Genomic DNA, 18,411 nt, shown 5'->3' with positions numbered 1-18,411 from the left:
ATGGGTCACTCAGATGGAGGAAATGCAAGAAGCTCTGAGAGGTAAGAGTCGTCAGTCGCAGGCGATCGATTGCATGCTGAGTGAAGCGGAGTGCAGCTTTTCGACGGACAGCTTGGACGATCGCGCAATCAGAGACGAAGGTTCTCAACGGGACAGTTCGACGATGATCAGTGAATTTTCGTCGACGAGGACGCTGATGAACATCGACGACGAAGGTAAGAAGTGCTTCGAAGAGGAAGACGCCGCGCCGAAAGGATTCTTCCTGTCCAGAAGATCCTCCGAGTCCTTGGAAATCGAAGAAGAGATCGCCAGCACGGAATATTCCTGGGAGATGAGCGCGAATGAAACAGCCTCTGACCGTAAAGAGATCACTTCTGTGGAAAGCGTCGAAAATATCTCTGACAAACGAGACAAATGCGAAGTGAAAAGCGAACATAGAAGCATGGACAGGAAGACGAAGACCGAGAGGGTAAGTAAAGTGACGAAGAAGAAGAAACTGGAGAGTTTGGAGGAGAGAAGCGTGACGAAGAGGTGTACGGAAACGAAATCGCTTTCGACGACCGTTTCCGCGAAAAGTAGACGAGATGGGACTGGAAGTGGCACGAGTAAATCTTCTAATATGCAGAAGGTGAAACTGGCGAAGCCTTTGGTGCTGGAAAAGTCGACCTCGCCAATAAGGGGGACAACCACGATGAACGTGAAAGCTAGGTCTCCTTCGCCGGTTGGAGCCAAGTGTTCAAAGATCAACGATTCTGTTACGAGCGAGAAGCAGAGAAAAGTGACTGGCAAATCTAACTCTCCTTCACCGACAAGGTTGGAAAAATCCAGACAAATAAAGTCCACTGACAAATTAGTCACGGCGAAACTCGTGAAGAGCGCTAGATTGACAGAAGACGCTTTCGTCGGGGGCACGAGTAACAACGATATCGCTAACGAAACAATGACAAACGTGAATAGAGTATCGATAGAAAGCGACGAGACTACGGTAGAGTTATTGAGAAGTGAGAGGAGAAAAAAGATTGTGTTGGACTTCAACGAATTTCCACCACCAAGATCGGAGAAGAAGATCCACGTCCGCTCTGATCTCTCGAACGTCTCTGAAGCTGGCTTCTATCTGTCACCGATCGAAGAGAACAGTGAAGCTTCGACCGGAAGTGGACACAGCAAACTCGTTACCGAACAGTATGGAACTGGAAAAATTATGGAAACCACGTTGGAGTACGATCATGCGAGGAAATATCACACTTATCCGAAGTCTAGAATCCCTGTAGCCAGGTGGTCGAAGGAACGCCGTTTCGGGAACTTGATGATGGACCCAAAAATGTATCCCTTGGAGCCACGAGAAATCGATTTAGAGGCGTTCCAACAACTGCATACAGCGGACAGTCAAGAGGAATTGCAGGAATTTTTGTTATTGGAAAGTCAGTGCAGTGGAAACCTTGGCTTGGCTGGAAATATGTCCACGTCCGAGGTATCGTGCAGCGAGCACCATAGTGAGGATGAAAGAGGCACCATGTCAGGTATAATCGTCGATTAAGCTACTAACAATCTGAGATTAATTCAATTGCTTTTTATAAGATTGTTTCACTGCATGAATTTCGTTTTGTATGTGTGTTTTGTTCTTTTCTCGTTTGCCTAATCAGATTACTGACATCGGGGTCACGCGAGTCGCACAATCACCAATCAAGAGATCAGGTAAATGGCTTGCCAACAATTTTTAATGTATTTGTTCTTCTTTATAAAACTTATAGTTAATCGAGTGATATACTCTGATTTTAGCCACGCAATCTGTACCACGATTCATTCAAGAGATTACCGACGTTTATGTGAGGGAAGGTGAAGCCGCAGTGTTCGAATGCTCGTACTCTGGCAATCCTGTTCCAGGTATATTGATATTTTTAAATTCTTTCATTTATTTGTATCAGTTATTATCCAATAATAAAAACTGATAATAATTCAAGCTTTTTGAAGATACATACATATATATGTATATTTCAAATCTTTTGCTATAACTTTTGTGCATCCTTTTCCTTGTTCTTAAAATTTCCGAAATTTTCATCTAGTTCCTTATTTTCCTTTTAAAGTATTTGCAATTGATGCACGAATATTCTCGATATATGTATCTTATTCTTTTCTTGCGATTTTTAGATGTTGTATGGTACAAGAACGACAAGATGATCGTGAATACCCAGAACTTGAAAATACGTATCATGGATGAGGAGAAAAAGACAGTGCTTACAATTAAACACGCGACCGAAGAAGACGACGCTACTTATGTTTGCAAAGCTACCAGTGAAATAGGTTTGGCAACGACGAAAGCTAAATTACGCGTGACAGGTACTTTTATTTCCTTAAATCCAACTGCAGTGCTAATTTTCAAATGGTACCAATTTCGTAAATAATTTAACTTGATAATATGTGACATTTCTCTCAGACGTAACGGGTGAGAGGGGATTCCTAGAGGAAGAAGAGATCATCGAAGAACAGACGATAGAAGTGAAACCTAAGGAGAAGCCACACAAGAAGAAGAAGCCCGAGTTGAAGAAAGCTAAGGAGACGAAGGAAAAAGTGAAAGGTGAACGTGTGAAGGTAGACAAGAAGGAAGTGCGCGAAGAGAAGCTTGTTTCCATGGAACAGCCAGAAGAAAAGTCAGTGAAATTATTATTTACATATACGTTCATGATAAACATTATACATACACACGAATTAGATAATTATTTTATAAATTCTTCATCCAGGAAAATGGTCGACATTGAGGAGACACAGGTACTCGAAACGACGGAAATTATTGAAGAACAACCTACAGAGGCAAGTAAAAGAAAAGAATACATTATAAAACGGTAGATAATAAGAAAAAAAAATTCCCACGCAACCTGTACCATATAACTCAAAAATTAATTTAAAGTTATAGCAACCTGGTTATACAATATTTTCATCAACCGATGGATACTCCTCACCCTCCATCCACATCTCCCCACATTTACCACCCTAATTGTCATTAAACGTAAAAACGATCATCATTGAACGCAGGTATCACGAGCGAAGAAAGTAGTGCCGATTCAGGAGCCAGTAATGACGGAAGCAGTAGCGTCGTTAAAGAAGATCGACGATCAGAAGGCACGCGAGATGGTACCGACGTCTGAGGAACATGCTGAACGCGTGGTGGAGGAACGTAAAGGAGTGGTCGTGGTGTCTGAAGTGACCACCGAAGACATGGCGCGAGATTTCACGGTGGAATCGGTGGTGGATCGTGCTGAGATCACGTCGGAAACACTGGAGACCGTCTCTGTAACCGAGATACATACGGAGGCCAGCGTGCAAGAATTGAAACGAATGGACACGAAGCAAAGGAAGGCTAAGAAGACGGTGGTAACCGAACAAGAGCTATTCGAAGAGAGACCCAGGGAGGTCGTCACCGAAGAGAAGCCGAAGAAGAAGAAGAAGGATAAAGTAAAAATAAAGGAGGAAATCACTATCGAAGAAATCGTGGAGAGACAGAGAGAGAACATCGCGAGAGAAGTGGAGGAGATCATGGAGGTGCTCCATGCCAAAGAATTCGGCCCTGGAGAAGCTCCTCTTCGAGAGTTAGCCACCATAGGTTTCTTGGTACGCCAAGGTGTCTCCGTAAACGAGATCAACGAGAGTTTGTACAGAACAGACAACTTCCCTGCGCTGAAGACACCCGAGGCTCAAAATGCGCTGGTTCAACTGGTAGAAAGGGAAGGCCATGGTCCGTTAATCACGCAAGTCCTGACAGAAGAAACCACCACAGACGAGAGTGTCGTGGCTGCTACCGTTGGCTTCCGTGCCTTCATGAGGATGATCGAGCTACAACACGTCACTGTCGAAGAGGTGCTCACCCACTTCGCTCCGGAGGACTTCCGGCCGCGTGCTTGGGAGGTTACCGAAGCTACGGAAGTAAGGATTGTTTTCCAATTTTCCTTTCTCAAGCTACATACAGTAGAGCTTAAATTGAATTATAATTGTATAAGAATTTTTATCTGAATTCTTTCATCCGTTTAGGTTAATCAGATTTTTCTTTAGACAGTTGATTACGTTCTTGTACTTTGATTTTTAGCTGCTGCTTTTAGATAGTAGGTTCCTTGAAAGACGATAAATTAAATTAATTCTTTGACTTGCTTCTTTCAATCAGGTTCTTGACTAGGTTACGATTAAGTTCTTTTACTTTAACTTTCAGTTACTATTTTTGAAATATATTTGAAATATTTAAAAAATATTTTACACAATGGCAGATCTTTTGAAAGACACGGTAAATAAAGAGACGAAATTAAATTGAAATCGGAAGTATATTAAAAGCAATTATCTGCAGGTTGAAACGGAGGAACGAGTTACGGAACGAGTGGACGTCATCCATAAAACCGAGGTCCATTTCATGGGTAAGTCAAGAATGCGGTGTGACGTGAGGTTTGAAATACGAAAAGAGACACGAGAGTCTTTGTAAACCACGGAAAATGCAATGTTACAGTACTATTGCAGAGCGTGTTTTTTCCATTTTTAATACATTAAACATCTTACGTTTTGGTGTGTGCTTGCGTGGCTGCCTATACACATAACTTGTACATTTTCTTTTTTTAAATATTAATTTTTGTATATACTTCGCGGCTTGAAGACTACATATAAGCTCGGATAAGCATGCGTTTCTTTTTCCGTTTTTCTTTTTTTTTTCTTTCTTTCTTGTACATAATTTAACCGAACGAAGAAACCAAACATTTTTCTTCGTTGTCTTTTTTTTCTGCGTTATGTATTGTACATTGGAGATATCGAATAAAAATCAATTTTTTACCACGTGCCATAATACCCTTGTGTTCCTTTTTTTAATCTTTTTTGCTCTTTGCACTGAGAACTCCTTTTCCCGAAATTCCCACGAATGGAACAATGGATTTTCTGATTGCAGAGAGGAGGGACGAAAGAAAAGCCGTCCGCACGCAGGATATTCGTGACATTAAAGGTTTGAAGCAACGAGTTTCAGTGCATGCGATACACATTCGTATAATTCGCCATTCGACTCATGAATGGACAGCGCCAATAATACTATTTAATTCTCATTTCTCTGACGCTAAAAGATTTCTGTGTCCGGACAGTCGACACCACATCGACATTTCCACGCTATTATTGTTACTTTTATTTATATTTCCGTATTATAAATTTTTCTTTGCTTTCGAAGTATACTTAAACATTCTTTATAGATTCGATTTTCCGAATCGGCTTTTGTATTTACCTTTTATATCTCTATATTTTAATCGTAAAAGATTACGTATGAAAAGAAAATATATATATAGATAAAAGACTTGCGGGCTTTCGTAGATGATTCTGAAGTAAAATCACGATTAAGTTGACAGAATGTGGTAACTCTGAACGGATACCAAATTCTTCATCGAACATTCCGCCTTGACGAATCATCTTAATTATTCAATAAAAATTCATCACGTGTTTAAAGCTCACTCGCGCTGACTAATAATATCGTGGTACATCATTTTCTACCATAGAGACTATGTCGTTGAGAGAAAGTATGCGCGTGAACGATCATACGATACGGTCTCTACGTAATGATTATATTTTTATTATTCTTTCAGATGCATGAAGCTTTACTTGATCGAATAATAGCAGTAAAATTGTTCTGCTTATGCCGCTATGCTTTCCACGCGCCGTATCCCGTCACTCTGTTTCCCAGATCCCCGTAATTTAGTCACCTAAATTAAGACTCGTAAAAAAATTATTTGAACATCACCAAACCAAGTACAGCATCGAAAGCTTCTCGTTTTGAGCCTCGCTCTGCTAACCGCTGTTTCGATGTAAGTAAAATTTGCTTCGACGCTTCGATTCATGTATTTCATATGCATTTGGTAACGAGTTCAGTCATTTCTCTGTTTAATGTCATGTTCGCGTTATTTCACGTTTTTCGTCCAGTTGTATTTAATCGGAAACTATGAAATAATTTAGCGCTAAGTAGTAATTACATTGAGTCGAATTTTAAATAGAAATTCGATGATTACGATATACTTTTGTAAATGTTTAATATGTAATTTATTACGTATTTGCAATATTTAATATGTACATATTTAGTGTATTTCATAGTTTCTATGTAAAATAGATTTATTATGTTATCTGTTTGCAAGTTTATATTTTTCTAGTAATTGGTAATTGTAATGTTAGAATGCAATTTTGCTGGTTTTATTGTACTTCTTGTTACTGTTACACATTCAAGTTACACACTCACATGAAATCTCTATATAACAGTATTATCCTACATACAAGTTGACCAGCGATTAGGCGAAAGATTGACCTTCACTCCCTTTTGTTTTTTTTTTATTTTTTCCTTTTTTCTTTTTCTTTTTCTTGTTTTAACTCTTGGCACTGTAGAAAGCAAAGCACGATGTGTAACAGACAAGTGTCTCCTTAATTTCTCTATTTCATTTTTTTTCTTTTTTTCCTGTGTTCATGTTGGTTTGACTTCTGGCCGGCCTATACTATTTCTTTTCCACTGCCACTACACGAAATTTACACACGCATCACTTGTTATTAAACAACGCATGCCCCGGTGCCTGCGATTCAGCAATACCGCACACTACTCTTAGATACCGCAAACAAACATTCCAGAGACATCGTAATTCGATCAATTATTATTCAATATTCTCGTACTATGTATTACTCTCGAATACATAAGCAGAGAAACTTTACATAGAAACACTATTCAACAATTCATCTTCATCGCGAGTTGAATTATCGTTGACTCATTCAGGGCGATATACTTTACACAAAAATTATTTATTTTCTACTAGTTACTATTGTTATATCTTGTTTCATTTTTCTTTAAAATAGATTATAGAATATACCGATAGTCTGTCATATTTATATTTTGTGAACTGAAAATAGCATAGTGAGAATTAAAATAATATTAGGTTTAATAAAAAATACATTATATCTTCGTCCGCAGTTGCAATACTTTGCAATGAAAAGTAACAGTCTGACTTATAGCACTGCGATTTTCACATTCCATAAATTATTAATTAAAATTACTCTGCAAAAATATTCTATTTAAATCAAAAAATCAAGCAAAATCTCCATTTTCTGTTTCTGCATTTAATGTTTAAATACCTTCGCTCACAAAGGGTCAATGCTTCATATCAGCACTGAAAGCACAATGAAACGAAAGTGTACGATACCTTTGGAAATCGAGTAGAATGATGTAAAACACGCTGTTCACACTCTGTCCGCTGTACTCCAACTTTTCTCCTTTTCTTTCTCTATTTTTCTGTCTGTACGTTCCTTTTACTCTTGTCGCCTTCACACAAGCTCCGTCTGGCGTGCACTGCACGTATGTAGGTTTTGTCTCACTCCTTTCTCGTATTGAAGCACGTTGAATTCTGTTGTCTGAGCAAGCAGCATCCGCATCAATGGTTCGTCGCATGAAATCTGCACAGTATAAATAAATAAACCAAAAATGAGTAAACAAATATGCAAAGAAGTAGAATGAGATTTACGTCTAACGGCAAGTGAGAGCGAGCGAACGAACGAACGAGCGAAAGGTTAACGTGAGAGAGAGGCGAACAGTCGCGTTTGTGATTGACACGAATATTCTCACATACTTTCCACAGAATACGAGGACACACGGCAGGCACACACGACACTGCGCGAACGAAAAGTAACAAAACCGAAGGAACAGATCGAGGAGAGAAAGGAAGATAGGGACGAGGGGGTTCAGGTTGTAGAGATCGAAGAGATCGTGGATACGGAAACGGAGAAGAGGAAGAGAAAGGACGTCGAAGAGATCGAGGAGGAAATCGAGACCGTTATCGTTGAAACAGACTCGAAAGGCAAACTGACTCAAAAGCAAAAGAAACGCGATGATTTAGAGAAGCAGGTAGTGGAAGAGGAAGAAGAGGTTATAGAAAAAGTGAGAAAGGAGTTGAAACCTAAACGATCACAGATTAGTCGAGATGAGGTTGAGCTGGAAGAAATCGAAGAGTTCGAAGTGAAGGAGGATAAATCTATGCCTTCTGTAGTATTGAACGTCCCTAGCCAACGCCACCAGGTGGTGCCTTTGGATCGTACCATCGAGCAAGCACCTGGTAAACCAGAGTTAGAGAAAGCTAAGCTAACAATGGATACCATAATCCCATTGACAGAACACCTGGTTCCTGTTCAGGAGAAAGAAATCGATGACATTAGTCAGATTAAACCAGTTGAACGCAAAGCATCGTTGTCTATATCGTCAGTGGAACCTTATTCCATCACAGAGACGACAGTCCAGGCCTCTACCGGCGAATTTGCTGATACTTTCAAACCCACATCCTACGAAGCGACACCGGGTGTAGTTCCATCCGAAGGTTTGGTAGTCAGTGAAACGCTGACAAACGACGCTAGAGTGTCCAGCTTGACCATAGCTAAACAGGAAGTCAGTAGAACCGCTGACGTCACCATGACTCTCCAAGAAGCGACAACTGTGTACGAGACCCTGGTAAGCCAGAAGGAAGCTCCAACGGAGGATTTCGTGTCGCCATTAACTGCCAAGGCTGAGGATACTATATTACCTCAACTAGAACTATCCGTATACGAAGTTCAGGAAGGATTTGCAGAGGATAAATTAGAACCATTGAAGACAGTACCTACTAAACCCAGAATTAACGTCACAGTTGTTGAACCACTCATCATCGAAGAAGTTCGAACGGAGGATAAACCAGGAAAGTATTACCCTGAGCAGGTAGTACCAACGGAAGTTGCCACAGAGAGTGTGATTCCGCAACGCCAACGTGTCACTGAAGAAATGAACGCACCTGAGAAGGAAGGCGAGTATGTGCCAGGAAGGCTACCTCCAAGTCAGAAAGCACAAGTTGCAGCACCGTACGGAAACGAGACTGCGATCATCCAGCAGAACGTTGTTCAGGAAAGCGAAGGGGTATTCGTATCTGAAAGAAAAACTGACACATTCGAGGCTACTCCAAACGTGACTGTACTGGAAGGAGTCTCTGTGTCTACAGTTCAAACCCAAGATACAGAGGCTGATCTGACGATCGAGGAGGCGAAGAAAGTAGTGGCTGATTTGAACATTATCGAGATCCCTTCAGCTGTGACAGTCGAAACTGTGACATCTGAGAAGGAGAAGGAATATCAACCGGGCGATAAACCATCCACAAAGACAGCCGAGACGTCGATATCGTCATTGGAAATCGGTTCTATTGCAAGCACCATCGTTCAAGAGTCTGAGGGTGTCTATCATCCGGACCAGAAACCAACGAAAATGTTAGCAGAAACTTCGATTAGGCCTGAGGAGCACGTGATGGTATCTGAAATTCAGACCGCTGACTTCCCATCGGATTTCAAGGAAGAACTGAAATACGTTCAAGAAAGTGGAACTCTGGCCGTGCAACTAACAGAAGCTAAGATGATTCAGGAGATCATGACTCACGACAGCGAGGTGAAAATGGAAGAAATCGCGAAGCCAGAAGAACGCGTTGTGGAAACTAGCTACGATGCTATTAGAAGCGTTGAGATATTCCAGACTACGTCCATAGAAAAAGAAGCAGATCTGAAGATCTTCGAGATGCCAGAATCTCATCGTGGAAAAACTGTACCTACTCATCCTGTAGTCTCGTTAGAGATCGAAATGACTCAGCCGGAAGACAACCTAGGTGAAGTCAAGAAAGAAGTTCCATCATCTGGTATAGCCAAAATAGAGTCTATCAGTCTGCAGGAAACAGTGGTAGGCGAAACCGTGGTAGCTGAGGACGTGGCACCTGTCCAGAAAGATAAAGCTCCCGAATCCAAGACTGCTGAGGTCACGATGAACGAGATCGAGAGTGTGCACACCACTATGGTGATTGCCAGTGAAAAGGAAGCTGAATACACAGAGGTTTCCGAAGTCAAGGGAGCCTATGCTAGCACAGAGTTTGCCACACAGGTTGCTCCAGTGTTCGAAGAAGTGAGAACTCATTCGCCAACTGGAGAGTATGTACCAGAGGAGAGACCAGCTTCCGGTGTGGCTCAACCAGCACACGTTCCATTGGAGAGCATCACTGTCGCTTTGCAACAGTTAGCAGAGAAAGAAGACTTGTACAAAACTGATATTCAACCAGACCAGAAGACCGCTGTCATCGAATTGACTGAGCCTAGACCTGGTCCAACCGTGTTAGAAGTTATTCCTCACGACCGTGAAAATGTTTACAGTCCTGACGCTAAACCGCAGGATTATACTGCTCAACCATTGGTGTCTGGTCACACGGTCGCACTGAAATCGGAAACTCTGGTGGAACAGAGTACCGCAGATATGAGCATCGATAAACCCAAGTCGGGAATAGCAATTCCGCAAAGAGACGCTTTGGAAGAACTCATCGTAACGGAGACAACTATCGCGGAGACAGAGAAGACTAGAGAGACGGATATTCTACCGACCACTCAGAGTGCAGAAGTTCAGATCCAATCGAAGACCGAGAAACTGATGGTGACAGAAGTGACGAGTGTCCAGGAAGGAGAAAAATTGGAAGTGGAGGAAATACCAAAGGAAAGAAAGGTCACTATGGGAATTACCGAAGGACACGAGGTGGCTGAAATGCAAGAGACAATTCTTGCGAGCAACATCAACATCCTGAAGGAAGAGAAGACCAAGGAAGAGCACGCTAGTCAGCAACAGAGCGGATTAGAGGTGGTAGAACAAACAGAAGTATCCATCTCTGAAAAAGAATCTCCACTGCAGGAAGATGTAAAACCTGACACCAAGAACATCGACGTAACCTTCCAAGAAGGTGAAGGTATAGTGGTAGGTATCACCCACCCGGAAGACAAGGAGGGAACATTCACGAGGGAAGAGAAGCCGAAAAGCGTGGAGGCTACAGTAGACATCATTGCTCAAGGAGTAGCGTCTAAGTACGAGATCCTTAGTGACACAGGCTTGAGCGATTTGCCACGTGATACGGTTCAAGAAGTGAAACCAAAGACCACGATACTACCCATCGAAGCCGCGGTTGCTGAGGAAGTGCAAACCAGAGAGACAGAAGCACCCTTCAGCGAGATCAAACCATCTGACAAGAAAGCGACTCTCGAGTTCGTGACTGGTGAAAGTCTGATTGTCTCGGCAGTGACTACAGAGGACAAGGAGAGTTTGCTGCCGGAAGCTGAGAAACCAGAGACCAAATCGGCCAGCTTCGACATTCCAACCCACATAGTAGCTCAAACCAGCGAGACGACCACGACGGACAATCTGGGCGAGTTCACGCGAGAAGAAGCACCCACTGCTACAGCTACGACAGACCACATCACTTTCCGTAGCGTTATCACCTCTGAGACAGCTCCTGGTGATCTAGAGAAACCAATGGAAGACTTTGTGCAACCCGAGAAGAAAGTGGTCGACGTTTCCTTCCAGGAAGAAATAGGAGTTACGGTGATCGAGACGATCGCGTCAGACAAGGAAAAGGAGTACTTCAAGAAGTTAGAGATTCAAGGTGAACAGGCTACTCCTAGCTTTGATGCTCATAAGGTTGCTCAGTTGACGGAGATCAACCCAGCTGCGATTTCTGGAGATCTGACTATACCTGCTCCAGCCACAGTCGCTGCTAAAGAAGAACAAATACCATTCGAGAGCATCGTCCAAACTGAGACCATCGTGTCTGAGACTGAGAAAGAATTCAAAGACAAACCTGTAATCACTAACAAAGCAGATGTGTCTATCAGTGAGATCATCAGTGCTACGACTACCACTGAAATCCCAGCTGACAAGGAAGACATTCTTCAGATTCCTGAAAAACCGAGTGAGAAACAGGCTAGTGTTCAGTTTACTGGTCACGTGATCGCTGAGAAGACCGAGATAACCGTAGATTCCAGTGCTGGAAAATTGGAAGAGTTGAAACCTGTTTCTGCATCAGCTGCACCCTCAAATATCCCTCTGGAAGCTGTCATCAGCTCAGAGATACAAGCAACTGAAGCTGAGGGATTATTCACCAAAGACAAAGCACCATTGGAAGCTCTGGCTGACTTGTCTATGGTGGAAACACAGAGTATACAAGTATCAGCCGTAGTACTGGAAGATAAAGAGGAAGAATACAAGACTAAAGAATTACCAGAGATGAAGACAGCTGGGAAGACCTTGGTTTCTGGTCACGTGGTTGCAGAAACAACCATGCAAGTTGTAGACTTCAGCACTGGTGAACTTGTCCAAGAAAAACCATCAAGTGCCATCGCTGTGCCTGAACATATTCCATTCACACCTTTGATAGAGTCTCAGACTGTCGTTCAGGAAAGCGAAGACAAATTCGTTCCTGGTCAACTACCGGAGGATAAGACCGCCATTGTGGACCTGGAAGAAGGTAGGAAAATCGTGACAGTATCCCAAATAACTCCAGCTGACAAGGAATCCCTGTATATCACCGAAGAACAGCCGTCGAAACATGCAGCTTCGATTGGACTAGACACCACACACGGCATTGCTGAAACGACCACCATCTTAGTCGAGGATTCAGTAGCGGAAGTGAAGATAGAGAAACCAGACACTAAGAAGGCTTTAACTAGCCAGGAAGTATACCAGAGCGTAGTGGTCACGCAAGATATAGTCCAGGATCAAGAGAATATCTTCGAAGGAAAGTTCAAGCCAGCAATTCAGAAGGTAGAAGTGTCCATCGAAGAAGGCAAACGCGTGACTACCGTCACCGAAGTGAGTGCTGCAGACAAGGAAGAGATATTAAAGACTATCCAAGAAGAGAAGACACGATCGGCAGTACCAGCTATCGTATCTGGACACGAAGTTGCTGAAAGGTCGGAGATCATTCCACAACAGAGTACAGGAGAAGTAGACATCGTGAAGCCTGTTACAGCAACGGCACAGGTGGGCCAGAAACCATTCGAAACGATCGAAATGACTGAGCAAGTGCTGGCTGAGAAAGAAGTAGACAAGGTGAAAGAATTATCTTTGCAGAAGACTAGTGCTAAAGTAATTGTAGACGAGAACAGATTCATAGCTATCACCGAAGCTACCACAACTCAGGATGTTGAGACAGAACTGGAAGCCATGAAGAAACCTCGCGAGGAAGTAGCGAAACCAGCCATGGAGGGCAAAGAGGTTGCTGAACAGATGGAGGTGAGTCTTAAAGAAGGACTGGGAGACCTCCCAGAGGCACCACGACCAACCACCTTCGAGGCTCATCCCACGCAGACCACGTTAGAGAGCGTCGACATCAGTGAGACAGTTCCACAAGAGCACAGTGATCTATTCGAGGAAAAAATGAAGCTAGACAAACGCAGTGCGACTGTCAGCTTCGTGGAAGGAAAGAGCGTTACAGTATCTCACGTTATCACACAAGACAAGGAAGACGTGATGACGGTAAAGAAACGCGAAGAAAGCACTGCAGAAGTGACACTGACCAAGGTAGGAATGGACGTGGCGCAGAAGACACAAGTGTTCGTAGATCAGAGCACTGGATCTGTTCAACCGCTCGAAAAACACGAAGTTAAAGCACATCCTAAACAAGACGCCCTCGAACCTGTCATCATCGAAGAGACTCCTAGTGCTGAGAGCGAGGGAATTTTCGACAAGTATCCAAAAATGGTTACCTCTACAGCTATACCAACGTTCGAGGAAGGTCATGGAATATCTGTGACTGAAGTTACTTCGGCAGAAGTGGAGTCTGTGCTAAAGGAAAAGAAACTGGAGGCTTCTCAGACAGCTAGCAGTACTATCATTACGGAACGTAACATCGTTGAAACGACCATGGTCGAATCTCAGGTCGATATGCCAGATAAGGTACAGGAAGTGAGCTTCAAGCCTCAGGTAGCTATTCCTGGACAGGACACGTTCGAAAGCATCATTGTGAACGAAAATATAGTCGAAGAAAGCGAACGCACGTTCGAAGGTGTGTTCAAACCTCAGACTCAAAAAGCAGATATCGATATCCAGAAAGTAACACCACTCGAGGTCTCAGAAACTATTACAGAAGATAAGGAGAGTGCATTCGACGTGGTGCCTAAACGAGAAGGAGCCAGAGCTACTCAAGATATTAGTCTACACGAAACTGTCATTGGATCCATGGTGGAAAGCATTCAGAGTACTCAGGAGATTCAGGAAGAGAAACGAGTATCTTCTCAGGCCACGATGACCCAGACTGTCATAGAAACAGCCGTAAAGATGGAGACGACTGTGGCTGAACGCGAAGATACGTTCGAAGGAAAAGACTTCAAGCCTGAACAGCAAAAAGGCAAGCCTCAAATGGAGGGTCTTAGCACTGTCATGATCACCGAAGTGATCCCCAGCGAGATCGAAGACGTACTACCAGCAGCTGTCGCTCCCAAAGAACAACAAGCTCAGCCTAGTCTAACAGGCAGAGAAGTTCCCGAAGTAATGCAAGTGATCACCGCTGCAACTACAGAAGAATTCGAGAAAGTGACCCAGCTGAAAGAACAACAGGGCAAAGTGGAAGTAGAAGAACTGTCTTCCATAGCAATCAGCGAAGTAATTTCTCACGAAACCGAGGACGTCCTTGCTTCCAAGATCACACCTAAGGATCAGAAAGCCGACTTCAATATCACTGGCCGAGAGGCTGCAGAAACGTCTCAAGTGACTACCATAGCTGAAGCTGAAGAACTCTCGCTGAAACGACCCGAAGAACAGAAAGGAAAACCCAAATTAGAAGAATTGACTCCTCTTACAGTATCCCACGTGGTGTCTGGAGAAGCAGAGGAAGCACTACCAACTGCTGTCCGGAGAGACGTAGCTGAGACCATACAAGTGTTGACTATGGCCAGTGCAGAGGAACTCTTGGCACCCAAAGCACCTGAAGAACAGAAAGGTAAACCACAAGTAGAGGAACTATCGCCATTGACTATCTCGCAAGTAGTCTCTCAAGAAGCAGAAGGAACATTACCCGTACCAGAAGTGCCAGTTGAAAGAGAGGCTCAACCGAGTCTGACAGGCAGAGATGTAGCGCAGACAATGGAAGTGTTAACCATGGCGAATGTCGACACGTTGACCGAAGATAAGAAACCTGGCGAACAGAAAGGAATTCCTGGTTTGGAAGAGTTTGTCTCTTTATCCGTATCGCAAACGATTTCCACGGAAATGGAGGACGTGTTACCCAGTCCAGAGGTGCCTACGGAGAAAATGGCTCAGCCGAGTTTAACTGGTCGCGATGTGGCCGAGACTACGCAAGTACTGACCATGATTTCAGCTGAAGAACTGACAGCTGATCTTGCACCAGAGCAACAGAAAGGAAAACCAAATGTAGAGGAACTAACATCAATCACGGTCTCTCAAACAGTGTCGCACGAAGCTGAGGAGACTTTGGAGAAGCAGATAGCTCCGAGTACAGTTACAGCTAAGCCTGCGCTATCTGGAAGAGAAGTAGCTGAAACTAGTCAGGTTCTAACAGTGACTAACGTTGAAGAACTGGTGAAAGATGTGCTACCGGAGGAACAGAAAGGAAAACCACGATTGGACGAGCTGACGTCCATAACGGTATCCCAAGTGGTATCCAGCGAATTAGAAGACACCTTACCGTCTCCTGAAAAACCGAGCGAAAAGATTGCTCAGCCACAGATGATTGGCAGAGAAGTAGCCGAAAAGACAGAAATCCTGACAGTGACGAACGTTGAAGAACTTCAGAAACCCGAGAAACCAGAAGGCCAGAAAGGCAGACCAGACGTGGAAGAGTTGAGCTTCATCACGGTTTCAGAAGTGGTATCGACGGAAACAGAGAAGGAGCTTCCTACTCCAGAAGCTCCTAAAGAACGTAAAGCTCTGCCACAGTTAGACAGCATCGAAGTGGCAGAAACATCCGAGGTATTAACAGTAACCAGTGCAGAGGAGCTTCCAAAGCCGAAAGCACCGGAGGAACAGAAAGGGAAACCTCAACTGGAGGAACTGCTTCCGCTATTAGTTTCAGAAGTCGCGTTTGGCGAGACAGAAAAGGGTCTACCGACTCCAGACGAACCTACCGAGCAAACTGCCAAACCTAGTCTGTTAGGTATCCAGGTTGCACAGAAATCTCAGGTGATTCCATCAGCCACTGCGGGAGATCTACAAGAAGCAGAAAAACCGGATACCAAGCAGATAATTCCTGAACAAATTCCATTTGAAAGTATCGAACAACTGCAACCGGTGACCCAAGAAAGCGAAGGTACCTTCGCTGCAGAGAAAATAGTCAAATCAGCCACGGCTGAGATGTCGTTCCGGGTGTCTGAGAGCGTCGAAGTGACCCAAGTGACGGCTACTGAACAGGAATCGAAGGAAGTGATTAAAGGCATTGCCAAGGAAGTATCAGCTCAACCTGACGTGATCAAACGCGAAGTTGCGTTGAAAACTGAGATTCAGCCCGAAGATGTGGTGGCTGAGTTTAAAGTGACGAAACCGGAAAGTAAAATAGCCAAAGGCGTAGAAGAAATTCAGCAAGGTGTAATCGTGACAGAACACCTGAGCGCTGGTGAGCTTGAGTCAGAAATGCCCGAGTCTGTAATACCTTTCGCGAAGTTAGCAAGCGTTACTATCGAAGCAGAACACCTGGAACACGTTGTGGGTGAGTATTATTGTTATCAAGGTATACGATTGGCATCGACGGGACAGACGTGCACGTGGACGATTAGCAAAGGACCAGGAGACGCATTGACGATAGAGGTTCATAACTTGTTTGTCGAGAGATAGTAGGGGAGGCTCGATAGAAGAGGAAGAACGATCATCGCGCTAAATGTTTAAACGTGTCATCAGGCAGGTTTGATAGGGTCGTGAGATGTAGGATAATGGTGTAAGATACGAAAAGAAATCGTGCAAGGTAGGTATGAGTAGACAACACACAAAATCAGACACATTGTCGAGCAACGCATAGATACAACACAGGCTACCCTACCACACACACAGGACACATAACAGTTCACTTCATCAGACAAAGAACATACAATATCATTTGATGTAGGGTCGAGCGATTTTGTAAGTCACGAAGCGATAGCATAAACAATTTTACAAAACATCCCGAACCCGGTTTCGGCGAGCTATCGCGATTATGTGAGAAGTCAAACCAAAAGTAAAAGAAAAGCAAATAGTGCGAAACGATTCTATCACAACACGTTAATCATATCACACTTGTTCTTGTATACATTTCAGAAACTACAGAAGTACCAGCGCAACAACATCACATCACAATCACACAACACACAACAAAACACGATACGCCACAGCAACAGTTGATCGAATCAGACACAGAGGTAACAGAAGAATACACGACGAAATTCAGGCGCGGAAGTACAGAAGATGAGACTGCGGCGGTTAAAACAAAGAAAACGATTATACGTAAGAAAAGGCCTAAGACAAGAGAAGAGGAAGACAATGTCGTCGTCATTGAGGAAGAACTTGAAGACATTAAACCGAAAATACCATCGATACCAAAGAAACAATTCATGCCTATTGAAGAGATAACAACACCAATGGATGTCGAAGAAATTATACCAACGAGAATCGACGAAGCCGAAGAAACAACGCAGAAAGAAGAAGAAAAAGTAGAAGTGGAAGTCATTCAGGTTCAGGATAAGGATGAGAGAAAGAAAGTGACGAAAAAGCGAATAATACGTAAACGAGGAAAAACGCAACAGGTAACGGAGGAAACGACAGTCGAAGAAGAAGGAAAAGCACCACAGACAACCGTAACTGAAGGTCCTGTAGAAGAAGTGGTTGAAGAGACAGTGATACGTTTACCAGCACCAGAGTATGCTAAACCTTCGGAAGTGGAAGAAGTTCGCGAACAAGTCACGGTTACACAAGAAGTAACAAAATTAGGTAAACCGACGAAGACTACTAAAAAGAAAATCATCAAACGCAAAGGACAGGAACAACAAGTGACAGAAGTTATCACTGTAGAAGAAGAAGGTAAGAAACCGGTAACGACGGTGACTGAAGGACCAATAGAGGAACTGGTGGAAGAGACGATCAAACCACTGCCAGTCCCAGAGAAAATTAAGCCAACAGAAGTGGAGGAGGTAAGAGAGCAGGTGACAGTTACAGAAGAAGTGACAAAATTGGGCAAACCTAAGAAAACTATTAAGAAGAAGATCATTAAACGTAAGGGTAAAGAACAACAGGTGACAGAAGTGGTTACCGTTGAAGAACAAGGTAAAGCTCCTGTAACTACTGTAACCGAGGGTCCAGTGGAAGAAGTAGTGGAAGAAATAATTATGCCACTACCAACACCAAAGAAAGTTAAACCAACTGAAGTAGAAGAAGTTCGCGAACAAGTGACAGTAACTGAAGAAGTGACAAAACTAGGTAAGCCTAAGAAAACTATTAAAAAGAAGATCATTAAGCGCAAGGGTAAGGAGCAGCAGGTGACAGAGGAGGTTACCGTTGAAGAACAGGGTAAAGCTCCGGTAACTACTGTGACTGAAGGTCCTGTGGAAGGTAAAGAACAACAGGTGAAGTTCGCGAACAAG

At 43.4% G+C, this 18,411-nt stretch overlaps 1 protein-coding gene across 1 annotated transcript in view; it reads left to right on the top strand.

Annotated features, from left to right (window-relative positions):
• The first annotated feature begins 1,427 nt into the window (after positions 1–1,427).
• Positions 1,428–18,411, top strand: part of LOC108553383 (titin-like) — a 45,164-nt gene continuing 28,180 nt past the window's right edge. The window contains 11 exon segments of the mRNA XM_017908251.1: positions 1,428–1,520; positions 1,644–1,695; positions 1,780–1,884; positions 2,149–2,337; positions 2,435–2,648; positions 2,739–2,808; positions 3,031–3,918; positions 4,331–4,397; positions 4,916–4,969; positions 7,617–16,511; positions 17,093–18,379. Coding sequence (XP_017763740.1) covers positions 1,500–1,520; positions 1,644–1,695; positions 1,780–1,884; positions 2,149–2,337; positions 2,435–2,648; positions 2,739–2,808; positions 3,031–3,918; positions 4,331–4,397; positions 4,916–4,969; positions 7,617–16,511; positions 17,093–18,379 — 11,842 coding nt within the window. The 5' untranslated portion in view covers positions 1,428–1,499.

The sequence above is a fragment of the Eufriesea mexicana genome, unplaced genomic scaffold (genome assembly GCF_001483705.2).
Source record: "Eufriesea mexicana isolate 0111107269 unplaced genomic scaffold, ASM148370v2 scaffold10344, whole genome shotgun sequence".
Classification (NCBI taxonomy): Eukaryota; Metazoa; Arthropoda; class Insecta; order Hymenoptera; family Apidae; genus Eufriesea; species Eufriesea mexicana.
The sequence above is the reverse complement of the archived record's forward strand: the minus strand, read 5'-3'. Positions and strand labels throughout refer to the sequence as shown.